This window comes from Lytechinus pictus, chromosome 3, assembly GCF_037042905.1.
Source record: "Lytechinus pictus isolate F3 Inbred chromosome 3, Lp3.0, whole genome shotgun sequence".
NCBI classification, from domain to species: domain Eukaryota; kingdom Metazoa; phylum Echinodermata; class Echinoidea; order Temnopleuroida; family Toxopneustidae; genus Lytechinus; species Lytechinus pictus.
The window spans coordinates 40462940-40479005 of NC_087247.1; the positions used below are offsets into that span (position 1 = coordinate 40462940).

A 16066-nucleotide genomic window follows, 5' to 3' on the forward strand; every position below is an offset into this window, starting at 1 on the left:
TAAAAATGTATTGATATGTATTACTGTATTATATTTTGTCTGAAACAACGAAAACATTAATCATGATTGATTTCATTAATAAAAGAAGAAAATTGCTATACGTTTAAAATGATAAGTTAAGCCAAAAATTAGATTATTTTATATTATTTTGAATATATTTCCGTTTGTGTAGTTTGCTTTCTTGCAAGAAAAAAAAATCTCTTTTATAGACTTCTACATTGATTATACAAAGCTCTTGTATAGTGCTTCACAGTGCACAAAAGGGAAGGTACATCAAAACAACTTTTTGAACCACTAGTTCTACAAATGCTAGGAGTAAAGTTTGTAATCAAAGCCTCTTCATATCATTATGCGGGCTAACAAAATCCCCTGTCAACCCGAGTAAAGTAGGGTGGGGTTCAGTTTCAGTCAGCGCTTCTGTGCGGCCGTGTGCATCCACTATATTTATGCTGGTAATATTTTCGTCAAAACCATATGAAATATCATCGGAGGTGTCACAATGCATCGGGGATCCACGACAGGTAGTACCGCGGTCTCTCCATCGAAGTCAGATACTAATACAGGTAGGAAGGAGCCAAGTCATAAGGTATTTCCACGAGTGCAAAAATCACTCGTGTTGCTGAATTGGTGAACAATTACCTTGACTAAAACACACGGTGAACTTTAAACCCTCTTCTGTTTCTTTCAGCTGGAAGGGATGATAATGGTTTCTTATCTTGGATTCAACTTTGGCAGATAAAATAGTTTTGATGAATCGTTAAATTAGGATAATCATTTGACAGTAACGACTTTTCAGCAAATACAGATAGATTTTTAAATGTAATTTCAAATTAATAGTCCTAAACTTATCGGGCTAAGTGAGATTAATAACTTCTCAGTTATTTAGCCATTGTAACTACTTGAATATTATTACATAGTTGACCAGCTTACGTCAATGGAGAAAGGAAATGTCATTTGTTGGCACCTAGACACAAGGTACGTTTATGATTTACCTCATCGAAATACAATATTTAGAATCTGGTTTGCTTATATTATTTGTTGCTATGGTGGGAAATGGAAGAAACTGCTTTTTCTTCAGAATGCAAACGCTTATCGTTCATATGAGTCGGACATTCAAGGTATGAAATTGCTAGTAAACTATGAGAAAGAGAGAGAGAGAGAGGGGGAGGCCGAAAAAAGAAAGAAAGAGACAGATTCATATAGATAGACACACAATAAAAACAAGAAAAGGAAAAACACATGATCAAATTTATAGAAATGAATACTTTTACTAATCTATTTTTGCAAAGGCCAACGTCTCTATCCTCGCTCGAACAATCTCTACGTCGCGATGACCGAAGACGATCTCGAAGTGGATGTCAGCGACGACGACGCTCAGAATGAAGGCGTTACGAACAACGGCATGAAGCGAAGAGAGGAAATGGAGGTGGACAGTGACGGGGTAACCCATCGCTTGGTCATCAATCGGGGCTGCTATTCGATGTCCGAATTTTATGAGCAGCACGGATATCACCGAAAGACTCAACCGGGCCCGAGGGAGTACGTGCAAAGCAAGATCAAGCGATGTCGATGCGGAGTGGATAAGATTGTAGGTAAGAATGATGTATCAAATTTATATGAATGGATATGAATGGATGGATTATTAGATAGGAAGATAATTAACTTATTGGTAAAACATATTAACTTAATTTTGGAAGTAAAATGAATTATGATTAGCATTCTATTAGTAAAAACTTCAAATGAGCTATATATAGATCCACACACAATTATAAAAGGTCAGGAATCCGAGTAAGTATTGATCATTTCAAATAATAAAAGAGTAGGTTTAACAATGATGCGGACATTAGAATACGGACATTGATCAGGTAATCATGATCAGGAATACATAATATGTCAACTTTTATAAAAACGGACTTGAAATGGGTGGGTAATCCTAATCCTGAGGTTGGGAACCTCTACGACTTGTATTTCGTTATTAATAGAATTCTAATCATACTTCATTTCATTTGCATAATTTAAGAATTCTATTACATCACATCTCATACATGTCTTTAGAGTGCTAGCATGTTCAAAGAAAAGCACAGAAATTGACCTAAAAGACTCGTGTGAGGAAGGAAAGAGGAGATTAATCTTGACTATGATATTTGATGATATGTCAAGAAAATAGTACTACCAAAATTACCATGTGACCATCAAAAAGAAAGACATACTGTAACTTCTGTTAAACAAGTAATTTTAATTGGTAAAATTGCCGCGGTGATTAAACAAGCTGAATAAACGCATCAAAAAGACACCCTCTAAATTTATCATGTTTAATATGGGTAACATTGTTGTAATATTAGACTCATACAACGAGAAGTTGACATTGTGGTAAATCTGCAAATTCTCCAATTAAAATCTAAATTTAAGCTTAAGCTATTAGAATTTTCTCCGGTATTCATTTCTAATTATATAGAACTGATTGAAAAAACACACGATATTTTCTTGATCGTGCAACATCAATATCTCTCTCCAAAAATCCATCAAAATCAATTCGAAAAGGGAATGCATTAAAAAACACCCAGATATTACGACATTAATGTCTTGATGCCTTTGCGCATTTGTCGTGAAATTACAGCTGCATTCTGATAAGTTCTGCAAAGATCTTAGACTAGTGTCATACAAATATTGTTCAGAAGATCGTTCTTAGACAGAGATGGATATCACAGCACAGAGTGTCGAAACTAGAACTAAATTTTATACCTTATAAATATTGTCTTTAAGGCGATATGCGTATCAGGGATTCCATTGAGTTGAAACGGACATAGTTATATACAAATCGACAATAACGGGAGTGCGACTATAAAACTTAGCAGGAACATTGACGAATCGCATTTTATGATTCAATATTCTGTATAAGAAGACTAATTCTTCTGTTACCACAAAATTGTGTAATGTGTATTATCAAATGAGAAATGACGGGTAGAAAGAATTGCATATTATCCGGTCACTGGTGGAAAGGGCCTCTTGCTTGAAAGAATTCTTATATTTAAAGTGTCAAAGTACATGTGTACCAAAATGAATATTCGATTTGCATTTGACAAACTATATTCACCTGGGTCTCTGAGACAAATAAGAGCCATTTATATAATTGATTTCGACATCACGGATAAACCTAACCAAAATCATGAAAAATCGAAATTGTGGGAAGGGAATATAAAGACCTATTATATTGCCAGTCTAAAGTTTTTTATTCCGTCTTCTTCTTTGAAAACTTCGGATTTCGTGATAATGTCTGTGCATGGATTATGATGAAATTATTCCGATATTACATTAGTAATTGTTTATTGCGCGTATCCCATAGGGATACATCCAGTCACAAGTCTCGGATCAAATGCCAAATTTGTACAAGAAAACATAGGAATTCACGGTTTTGAAGCTAGAAGCAGCATCCAATTATGTAGTGGTGGAAAGGGCACCGAGCCTATTCAAGACCTGTCAAACGGACTTAAAAAAGGTTGAATGATTTTGGAGCTAGAAACATCTTCCAATTATGTACTGGTGAAAAGGACACAGAACTTATGTAAGCCTTAACAAACGGGCTAAAAATGATCGAATGAATGATTTTGGAGATAAAAGCAGCCTCCAATGATGTAGTGGTGGAAAGTACACCGAGCATATAGGTAAGCCCTTATAAACGGGCTCCAAAAAGGTTGAGAATTAATGATTTTGCAGCCACAATCAGCCTCCAATTATGAAGTGGTGGACATTATTATTATCATTGTTGTTGTTGTTTTTGTTGACATTATTATCATTCTTGTTACTACTTCTACTACTACAACAACAACAACTACTACTACTACTACTACTAGTAGTAGCAGCAGCAGCAGCAGCAGCAGTAGTAGTAGTAGTAGTAGTAGTAGTAGTAGTAGTAGTAGTAGTAGTAGTAGTAGTAGTAGTAGTAGTAGTAGTAGTAGTATAGTAGTAGTAGTAGTAGTAGTAGAAGTAGAAGTAGTAGTAGAAGTAGTAGTTAGTAGTAGTAGTTGTAGTAGAAGTAGTAGTAGTAGTAGTAGTAGTAGTAGTAGTAGTAGTAGTAGTAGTAGAAGTAGTAGTAGTAGTAGTATAATTAGTAGGGTAAGAGGGGGAACCAGCAACACATATTGTATGGGGTCACATGTTCACTGTACTTAGACTGATTTTTTTCTGATTTTTTAAAGGTCTACTGCTCTATATCTTCCCGGCTTTTGACTGGCTTCGTAAATACAACCTTAGGACTGATGCCGTTGGTGATTTGATGGCTGGTATCACCGTTGGTATTGTTAACATACCACAAAGTAAGTTTGTTTTCATGATATGATAAATAGGCAGGTGGGATCTAGGATTGACCAAAAGGGAATGGTCACTTTTCAAAAAATTACGAGCAGATTAATTGATACCGATAGAGGGAAAAACCGAGAAAAGTAGAAAATGGTGATAAATACTTGCAACCAAACAAATTCTAAGGATACACACACAAGTGCATCGGATACCAATAGGCTCAATGAGACAAAATTACTGATCGCATTATATGTTTAATAGGAATACATAAAAAATATTTTATCAGCAGAAACAATCTCAAACAGATCGAAGTATAACTAAAATTTCTTTGAAATATGTTCACTTTATTTTTTTATTCATATTTTATAATGATTTGCAACAATAAATGAACAATACACACCCCGAATCAAGTGTACAGATTTAGACAATCGTCAATATGAACATTTCTTGTAAGCCTTCTTTACCTATTGGTAATGTGTAACTCTTATGATTAATCCTTAACTTGTCATTTTTTGTTGTAGTTTGCCCCCCTCTGCTAAATTGTTCCTACTTTGTTTTCATTATGCTTTTCAGGATCATTTCCTCTTCCTCAATTGAATATTTGTTTTCTCCCTCGTATGTAGCTTCTTTATAGAATTATTGTGAATTCATTAAGTACTTTCAGTTGAAAACGTGTGTGTTCAGGGTGCGATCGCTTGTATGTGTGGGTGTGTGTGTGTGTGTGTGTGTATGGGGTGTGGGTACATGTATAAGGGAACATATGTCGTAAAGGAGAAAAGGGTTCTTGTATGTGTGTGTTTTGTGGGAGGGGGGTTTCAGGATTTACATGGACCTACAGAGTAGGTCCATGGGATTTATAAGTAAATGTAACTTTGCACTAGGAGGTGCATTGGCCGAGTGATCCAAGGCGCTTAATTGGAGATCTCAAGAGGGGGGGGGGTTCGATTCCCGACACGGCACTTATGCCCTTGAGCAAGGCATTCCATCCACGTTTATGTTTTATCGTACATCAAATAAATTAAAGCATTAGGTATACCAATGTGTGGACCTGTTTAAAAAATGTTATTAATTACATACGTGTGTGGGTGTGTATGCGGGAGAAAGGGAGAGGTGGTACAATGTGATAAGAGACGTCGTAATTGTGTGTGTGCTTTATGTGTGCATGCTTTGTGGGGTTTAGTGGAAGGGGATAAAGAAAGAGAGATTATGACAAAGGAGAGATTGTACATGAGGGCCGGGCATGAGGGTTTGAAGAGCGACGATAAAATATACAAGAGGAGGAGGTATTCTCGTAACGCGTTTTATTCGTTTTATTTTTTACCATGGTAAATTCCTGAGCGGCCTATTTTCATGTTCGCAAAGGAATTTCTGAGTGATAGATTCCACATCACAATAGAATATATCCTTCACATCAATCTTTCCTGATAACAGTACGTCATCAATCTGTCTTTTGTCATTTGGAAAATTAACTGGCACGAACACCTTTTTGCGTTTTCGATTGAAAAGGTGACTTAAGAGGTGAAGTCATGGATTATCCATGTTAGGTACATTTGACAGGGAATATTCTAACAATCTTTTTTTTCTCTCTCTCTTATTTTACCTTGGAGAAATTGGTTTTCATATTCATGCCGAGATTCCCACGTATCTCGCTGTTAAATTTAAGGAAGGGAATTATTCTTTTTTCATCTATAAGGATAGAAAATCAAAATAGAACATTGGAAAAGACTAGAAAATTCCATTTTCTAACAAGTGTCTTTTCAAAACTATAAAATTGTGCCTCTTCTCACTACCAATTTTGTCCTCAATTAAGGGGCCGCGGAACGGTTTTCAAAGTGGTGGGGCTGAGCCAAAAGTGGGGGGGGGGGGACTGACCATGCAAAAAAACACAGTCCTATGGTCATTTTTACATTTTTGTACACGGTTTTGGAAAAAATGGGGGGGGGGGCTGAAGCTCACCAGCCCCCCCCCCCCCCGCTTCCGCGGCCCCTGCTCTATTGTATGACTATTGACAGTTTGATCCTCTTTAAAAAAATCTCCCATCTCCGCGTCTCTCAGTTCTATTGTCTAATGAAACATAGGTTTAATTTATATAGTTTATGATCTAACTGAAGGGACATATGGCGCGTATTCTTAAGTCCTACGGTCAAACTATGTGCGAAAATTATGGATAGCCAAAAATCTCAGAATCTCGTTTACAATAAATGCTTCATGCTCTTTCCTCATGCTTAAGTGATGAAGAAAACTATTTAAGTTATCATTTTTAGACAGAAATGAATGATTTGAGTTCTTCAAAAGAGCTGATCAAAGAACCTGTAATGTTAAAAAATTTGCGTCACAATTGGCTATGTGAGTTAAACCACTGATTTAGATTATTACGGGCCATCAGGTATACCTTTCATGATGAGAACATGTGTGTGTGGATGTGGGTGATGGATGTGTGTGTAAATATATACAGGTGATGGAAACATGCAACAAAACATTGTGTTGAATTATGTGTGCATGAGTGGAACTTCGAGAGTCCAATGATATTGAGGTAATGTGTGGGTTAAAAGTGTGTGCGTGATGTAGACGTTTGTGAGTGTGTGGAAGCAGTAATGAAATATAGTGAGACCAAGAGAGAGATAGAGAGAAGGGGGAGGGCTAGAGAGGGGGGACACTCCTCGCGGGACTGCCCGGGGCACTGCAACGAGACCGGGGTGGTGTTTGAGGTTGGCCTAGATGTGCATGTAACTAGACAGACGAGTCCATATGAGGTGGTGTGTGGAATGAGGTGGGTAGATGATGGGTCTATGTTGACCTAGAGTACATGCCACATTAGGTATTATGATATAACACAAGAATTCGCTGTACACAAGTGATTTATTCATGGTATTAGTCAAGAACTATTGTACAGAGAAACAATTCCCCTGAAAATACTATTTAAAGGACAAATCCACCCCAACAAAAAGTTGATTTGGAGAAAAAGAGACAAATCTAAAAAGCATAACACCGAAAATTTCATTAAAATCGGACGTAATTCAGAAAGTTATGACATTTTAAAGTTTCGCTTAATTTCACTAAACAGTTATATGTACATCCTGGTCGGTATGCAAATGTGGAGACTGATGATCGACGTCATCCACTCACTATTTCTTTTGTATTTTATTACTTGAAATGTGAAATATTCTAATTTTAGTGTCAAATCTGTAAAAAATGAAATATTGTATAATTCAAACAATAAAATACAAAAGAAATAGTGAGTGATGGACATCATCGACTGATTCACCAAATTGTGCATATCACTGTTTTGTGAAAAATATGCGAAACTTTAAAATGTCATAACTTTCTTATTTTGCATCCGATTTTGATGACATTTTCAGCACTATGCTAGTTTAATTTTTCTCTATTTATTCAAGTCAGCATTCTCCTGGGGTAGACTTGACCTTTAACATTCCCATGATAATAGTAATATGTTATCTTGGCACCAAAACAAGTCACGTCTTTAGGGCACGTCACTTCTTATTATATTCAGATTCATATAATTCTGTTTTTTCATGTTTCTATGTCTAGTATAAATTTCATGAAAATAATAAGTATGAAGTTTCCCATTGCATTGTGATCGCAGTGTCTATGAGTTTCGTTTGGTGCAATCAGTTTAAAATAAAAGCATTCCTCCTTGGATTGTTGAGAAATTTGACGCCCCCCCAAAAAAAAAATAATAAAGTTTTCACTACGAAAGAACTTCATTTTGGATACATTTTTCAATTTGTCCACACCTACCAGAATTGCAGGGGTGCTGCCTATGGAGAATAAATGCCCCAGCATCCTCACTTTTCAGGGTCATGCTACATAACCGTGAATGTACACTCTTCGATGATAAGTTGGCAGATCCTTTATTTTTTTGCCACTGTTTTTTTTTAATTTTTTTTTTCATATAGCAAATTACAAGGGAAGTGGTCCCTCACATTGAAATGGGAAAAAACCTTTTACCATGTAACTTTCTGATTAATGGTTAAAGCAAAATTAATCATTTTTGCACTTTACAAAAGATTTATATGATTTCTGGAAAAGATTTTAAAACGATTAAAATTTGTTTCATTCAATCTTTTTTCATAACTTTCTGGAAATCATGAACACCCATTCTCCTAATTTTCTTGAATGTAATGAAAACAAAGATTGTATGGAGGACGGGAACGTCTTTATAAAGACGATATTCTCCTTTGTCTATATTCTATTAGGCAGTATATTTTGTTAGTTGACAATGACAATGATTTTATCTCTTTGACGGCCCCTCCTGTGAATGGAAGAAATATAACAGGTTATTACAATGACAATGATTGGCATAAGAAACATACAAACAAAGGTAAAAAAATAAAAGATGATAGTAAAGAACATATACACAATATAAGAGCAAAAATAGTAACTGGCACAAATTGAGCCACCCACCTTTATCATATCTGACGTAAATAGGTACGTGCTGAACATAGAAGGGAATACAAGGTTGAAAGGTTGAACGCAAAAAATCAAATAAAGTAGTTCATGTTCTCACGAGGGCAGAACTGCATTAGAAGAAAATATACATGGATTTTAACACGTTCGTTGACAACAATAACAATTCTAGAATACAGTTGTCACTTCAAAGTAAAAATATTTCAGAGATGTCATGTTAGGAATAGGAATGTGTTTTGGATAAATGTAAAGAAAAAACTTTTTTTTAATCTATACATAAAGTTTAGCTTAATGCTAAGATCTAGGTTCACCATCGAGCCTACTTTCAGACGAAATGAATCCATGTTGCATGTCTTGAGCAAAACTATTTTTCATTAAAATGTTGTATCAACAATTAAGATGACAGCAAATATCTTTCTGTTTGATATGTAATGTGGGAATTATTCCTGTGATCAACATTAATCATATGTGACGAAACAGTCAACTAGAAAGAGCTTGACTCTCTTACATGATATTCATTGCATTCCATAGATATTTTTAATGTTTTCATGATCTATAAAGAAGAGTATATTCTCTGCTTTTGGTGATAATTATGTTATTTTCACGAATGTTTGCTCTTTTTTTTGTTAGGTATGGCGTTTTCTCTTTTAGCCGTTCTACATCCAGTGTATGGTCTGTATACAGCATTCTTTGCACCTCTGGCTTTCTTCTTCATGGGTTCATCCAGACATTCATCAGTGGGTAAGGCAAATGCTATGTTCTTAATTTTATACAAATCATCTATATTTCATAAGAAGGTATAATTATTTACCCAAGTCCTTTATCAGTGACAATGAGACAAACTCCCCTTCACTGGCCATAGGCAGGGTTATACGTTACATTATATATTTTTTTGATGAACAGGTGTAATTCATAAGTTACAACACGTAAGACATAACGCTTGAATGGATTAAAACAGAGTTTTAAAAATGGGATGGTCGGAATGGAGGATGGAGTATGCTCTCAGTCAACATGATGTTATTAAGGATTTCAGTCAAATGGATTACATAAACTCGAGATAAATACAAAAAATAATAATCTTCATTTTATATCAACAAGGATATGCAAAAAAAAAAATATATATATATTTACCAAAAACTGAAGCAAATAAGGACGGAATGAAATTCCTTAAAAGTATGCTTTATATCTAAAAAAAAAAAGAGAAACTAACTAAACTGAGCCCCAACCCTTTATGTATTTTAATAATAATTAATATTGAATGACTGAATGATTTGCAGGAAAACAGAAATCAACATACATGTATTATCATTGCATCCTATTTTACATCAATCTTCAACATAACTTTACATAATTATTATTTTTTTTTTCAATATGTTTTTATTAAGGATTTCATTCAAATGAATTACATAAACGGCAGATAAATACAAAACAAAATACAAATCTTCATTTCATATCAACAAGGATATGCAAAAAAGTACATATATATTTACCAAGAACTGAAGCAAATAAGGACGGAATGAAACTCCTTAAAATTATACTTTTATATCTGAAAAAAAAATAACTCAACTGAGTCCCCAACCCTCTATGTATTTCAATAATAATTAATGTTAAATGGCTATATAAATGATTTGCAGAGAACAGAAATCAACCTTAATGTATTATCATTGCATCCCATTTTAAATCAAGCTTCAACATAACTTTACATAATTATACACACATACACACACCCACCTTAACACCCATACACACATGCACATACCACGCATACGTAAACAAACATAATATATACAAATCTGCATAATGAACGTTTAACATTTTGGCGCAATAGGATACAGAAAGAAAAAAAACCTGCAAATCATATTGATACAAGAGAAGGGGAAATTGAAAAGAACTAGTAAAAAGAAAAAAAAAACATCAACATACACACCAGGATTCACACTTGCACCACACTAGACACATCCCACCTGTTCACATTCAAATCCCTTTTCACCTTCAGTTCATCCCATTTCTGCAAATGTAAACTTAACTTGCCTGACTTCGTTGCCAGGCGTCTTTCTTCTTCTATACAACCTGTTATATATTTGTGTATTTTAATAAATGACGGTACCCGGCCTTCAGCTCTGGAATTAAAAATTGCATATTTAATAAAAAGAATAACAGAATTGACACATTTAATTCTACAAGAATTTCCAGGTAACCCTAAGAATATTTCCCTCAAATTCAAAGTTCTTAATTCAGCTAAACAAAAATGATCAATACAAAATTGCCAAAGAAGTTTAACTTTTATGCAATCCATGAGTATATGAAAGTACGATTCAGTTTTTGTACAACCAAACGAACAATAATTATCTCCCACGAAACCAAATCTCATCAAATGCTCTTTTGTATATATTGCTCCATGTAAAAGCATAAACTGAAATTCCCTTTGTTTTCTTATAAGAGTTGTACTCCTGATATATTCAAATAATTTACAAATTTCTACATCAGTAAAATCAAAATCACTGTGACCATCCTTAAGTGTTAACTTGTATAGCTCTTGTAGCTTAGTAATAAACAAGTTATAAATTGTTTTTGATTTAATTACTTCAAAAGCTGTTTCCTGTTTTCCAATATTCATACTTATCCCAAAGTCTACCAAATCAATTTTTTTAAACTTTATTAAACTATTAAAATTTTTCCAGCTTGCTGGTATAACGTGCACAATATCTATTATTTGGAGAAGTTGATTTGCGGTAATACCGAGATTTTGAAAAAAAGTCACAGGCTTCAAGTGGCCATTATCAAAGATTTGATCAACGCTAAATATTCCTTTATTAAAAAGATCATTGTCAAAAATTGTTTTACCTTTTATACAAATATGTTGATTATTGAATATAATAGGGTTAACCTCCTCTTCAGAATAACGAAATCTCCTTAAGTCTTGCCAAGCCTTCATCATTTCTGAATAAAATGGGGGCATTTTTATATTTAATTTTGAAGTGTCAAAGTCACATAGAAACAGAAATCTCCCCCCAACTGGTCGAAAACAAAAATCAAAATACAACTTCCATCCTGCATCTCGTTCTCCGTAAAGTAATCGCTTAAGCCACATTAAACGTTGAGACTTTACAAACAACTTAAAATTCATCATTTTTAAACCCCCTTGTGAGTAATCCTGGTACATTATAATTCTCTTTATCCGATCTTTTCCGGACCATAAAAATTCAAATGTGATCTTTTCAACCTCAGCATACAACCACTGAGGAACCACTATTAGTGACGAAACAAAGTTTAGCCTTGACAATGCATATGTTTTTAACAAGTGAATTTTCCCCATAAGTGTGAGATCCCTTTGTTTCCACCATCCCAACAGTCTTTTTATTTTACTAAGTATTTCTTTGTAATTCATGTCTTCTTTTATTATAACATTAAGAGAAAAGTAAACACCTAATATTTTAATATGCTGAACAAAATTCCCAAACAACTGTGTCTGAGGTCTGTCATTATCCCGACCCATCCACAAAATATTAGTTTTTCCTTTGTTTATTTTTAGACCACTAATTTTCTCGAATTCTTCAAAAAGGTATTGAAGACGATCTAAAGAGTGTGTATTTTTAACAAACAATGATATATCATCAGCATACAAAATTTGCTTTATTTCACGGTTCTGAAATTGAATTCCTTCAACCTGTCTGTCTTTCCTTATTGCCAGAGCAAGTATTTCAATACAGAGCAGAAACAAATATGGGGAGAGGGGATCCCCCTGTCTTACCCCTCGCTTTATATTAAAATAACCGGAAGAAACCCCCCCATTCATAACACTACTAGTAATATCCGAGTATAAAACACGGACCCACGAACAGAATGAGTGCCCAAATCCAAATAGTTTAAGGATCTTAAAAAGAAAATCATGTGAAACAGAATCAAAGGCCTTTTCAAAATCAACAGTGATTAAATATCCAATATTTTTGAAATTAGATTGATATAACATATCATCTATTAATCTTACACCATCCCCAATGTTTCTATCTTTTACATAGCCAACTTGATCATTGTGAATTATCTCATTTAGTATACCTTTTAATCTTTTTGCTAAAACCTTTGACAATATTTTGTAATCCACATTTAAAAGTGTAATTGGTCTAAAATTTTGGACATATAATGGATCTTTATCTTTTTTTTCCAATAACGTTATCACACCTTGCTTTTGTGAGGTTGTCAGTTTTCCCCTTTCATATGTTTCATTTAAAACATCTACCAAAAGTCCCCCTAATAAATTCCAAAAAGTATAATAAAACTCTACCGTAAAACCATCGTTACCAGGGGATTTATTATATTTCATTTCTTTTAAAACATTTAAACATTCATGAATACTTATTCTACCTTCACATATATTACAACTTTCTTTACTTAATTGAGGAATATCCTTAAGGAACAAAGAATTTTCATTAACAATAGCTTCACTCAATGAGTATAAGTTTTCATAATACGTTCCAATCTTCTTCAATATTTCCTTTCTATCCTTAATGATGTGATCATCGTCATCATATAATTCTTTTATCACACTTTTCCGTTTATTAGACTTCAATAACTGTTTAAAATATTGTGTTTTTTGTTCTCCTTCCTCAAACCAAACTGCCCTTGACCGAATTTTTAAACCTTGTCGACTATAATCATATAACTTGTTCAAATTAGATTTTTTCTCATCAATGTCATCAATTATATTTCTCAACGGCTGAGACAAAAGTTTATTTTCTAATTCTTCTATTTCTTTCTCTATTTTTTTAATTTCATTTTTTTCTGACCTTTGCCTTTTCTTTTGTATATGTATTAATAAACTGTCTCATTTTCATTTTCAAAAAATCCCATAACAGTAATTTGTCCTTTATTTTTGGAATCCATTCTGCTTTTAATGCAACTACTTTATCTTTAAACATCCTAACAAATTCTTGATCTACGCACAAACTGTTATTGAATTTCCAATAAGAATTTCCAAAGTCTGGAGCATTTACAAATTATACACACACCCACCTTAACACCCACACACACATGCACATACCATGCATACGTAAACAAACATAATATTTACAAATCTGCATATGAACGTTTAATTTTTCGCAAAATAAGATACAGAAAGAAAAAACCTGCAAATCATATTGATACAAGAGAATTAAGGGGGAATTGAAAAGGACTAGTAAAAAGAAAAAAAAATCATCAACATTCACACCAGGATTCACACTTGCACCACACTAGACACATCCCACCTGTTCACATTCACATTTTTTTTCACCTTCAGTTCATCCAATTTCTGTAAATGTAAACTTAACTTGCCTGACTTCGTTGCCAGGCGACTTTCTTCCTCTATACAACTCGTAATATATTTTTGTATTTTAATGAATGAAGGTACCCGGCTTTCAGCTCTGGAATTAAAATTGGCATATTTGATACAAAGAATAACAGAATTGACACATTTAATTCTACAAGAATTTCCAGGTAATCCTAAGAATATTTCCCTCCAATTCAAAGTTCTTAATTCAACTAAACAAAAATGATCAATACAAAATTGCCACAGAGGTTTAACTTTTATGCAATCCATGGGTATATGAAAGTACGATTCAGTTTTTGCACAACAAAACGAGCAGTAATTATCTCCCACGAAACCAAATTTCATCAAATGTTTTAATCCTTGGACCCCGTGGAATAGTACTGTCTATGGCCAGAGCTGAACTGAGTGTCCTTCCGATTTCACTTTTCTCATGTCTCTTTGATATTGTTGTTTCTTTGTATATGTCAGTTCTAACTTGTTATTTTTTATATCTTGCTTTTATATTTTCATTTATATACTTATCTTTTTATTGTGAATTTCGGAGAATAAATAAATACAAATACAAATGTTCTTTTGTATATATTGCTCCATGTAAAAGCATAAACTTAAATTCCTTTTGTTTTCTTATAAAAGTTGTACTCCTGATATATCCAAATAATTTACAAATTTCTACATCGGTAAAACTAAAATCAGTGTGACCATCTTTGAGTGTTAATTTGTTATAGTTCTTGTAGATTGGTAATAAACAACTTATAAATTGTTTTTGATTTAATTACCTCAAAAGCTGTTTCCTGTTTTCCAATATTCATACTTATCTCAAAATCTACGAAATCAAATTTTGTAAACTTTATTGAACTATTAAAATGTTTCCAACTTGTTGGTATACTGGTGTGCACAATATCTATTATTTGGAGAAGTTGATTTGCGGTAATACCGAGATTTTGAAACAAAAAGTCACAGGCTTCAAGTGGCCATTATCAAAAATTTGATCCACGCTAAATATTCCTTTATTGAAAAGATCATTGTCAAAAATCATTTTACCTCTTATACAAATATTTTGATTATTGAATATAATAGGGTTAACCTCCTCTTCAGGAATAACGATATTTCCTTAAGTCTTGCCAAGCCTTCATCATTTCTGAATAAAATTGGGGTATTTTATATCAAATTTTGAAGTGTCAAAGTCACATAGAAACAGAAATCTCTCCCAAGTGATCGAAAACAAAAATCAAAATACAACTTCCTTTCTCCGTAAAGTAATCGTTTAAGCCACATTAAACGATGAGACTTTACAAACAACTTAAAATTAATTATTTTTAAACCTCCTTGTGAGTAATCCTGGTACATTATAATTCTCTTTATCCGATCTTTTCCTGACCATAATAATTCAAATGTGATCTTTTCAAACTCAGCATACAACCACAGACTGAGGAACCACTATAAGTGACGAAACAAAGTTTAACCTTGACAAACATACACACACACGCACACCATACGCACCCGCCCACTAACCCCACAAAACAACCCTCTCGTGTTGTTTTGTCTAATTTCATATTTCTCTCTCCCTGTCTCCCCATGATCATTCCTTGCCCCCTTCAATCGTCCCCTATCTGCCATATATTCCCACCCAATCGCTTTTCATTTGACCATCGTATCATTTGTCATCCATCGTCCAAGAAACTACTTTTAATTCGAGTACAATCCAACATTTGCCAGAATGGAATAATTATTCCGATATCCCTCGGTTAATGATCACGATACTTTCCTTTAATTTAAAAACTTCCCTGAAATTTTAAAACCTCATGTATAACAAAAGAAACTAGATCAATTACAGGTTGTAGTTGATTACGGGTTGCGGCTGATTTATAAATCTGGTTATTGTTTGAAGAAGCGTGTAATATTGCAGTTTGATTTCAGTGACTTATTTCTCATTGACATGTTTCAAAGAAAATATAAAGACACATGCACCTAGTTCAAAAGACAGAATTCTGTAGATCCGAGAAAAGATAAGATAGGGGAATTTTGTCCCAATCATAT

The 16066-nt window shown here is 33.7% G+C and overlaps 1 protein-coding gene across 2 annotated transcripts in view; it reads left to right on the forward strand.

The window, feature by feature from the left end:
- The first annotated feature begins 244 nt into the window (after positions 1 to 244).
- The window catches only part of LOC129257246 (prestin-like), a 34834-nt gene continuing 19012 nt past the window's right edge, over positions 245 to 16066 (forward strand). Inside the window, exons 1-4 of one of the 2 annotated variants that reach the window (XM_054895529.2) lie at positions 245 to 563; positions 1290 to 1592; positions 4197 to 4313; positions 9355 to 9465. In XM_054895529.2, coding sequence (XP_054751504.2) covers positions 500 to 563; positions 1290 to 1592; positions 4197 to 4313; positions 9355 to 9465 — 595 coding nt within the window. In that variant the 5' untranslated portion in view covers positions 245 to 499. Of the gene's footprint in view, positions 564 to 774; positions 976 to 1289; positions 1593 to 4196; positions 4314 to 9354; positions 9466 to 16066 lie in introns of those variants that run through there. The other variant, XM_064097050.1, reaches the window with a different exon arrangement.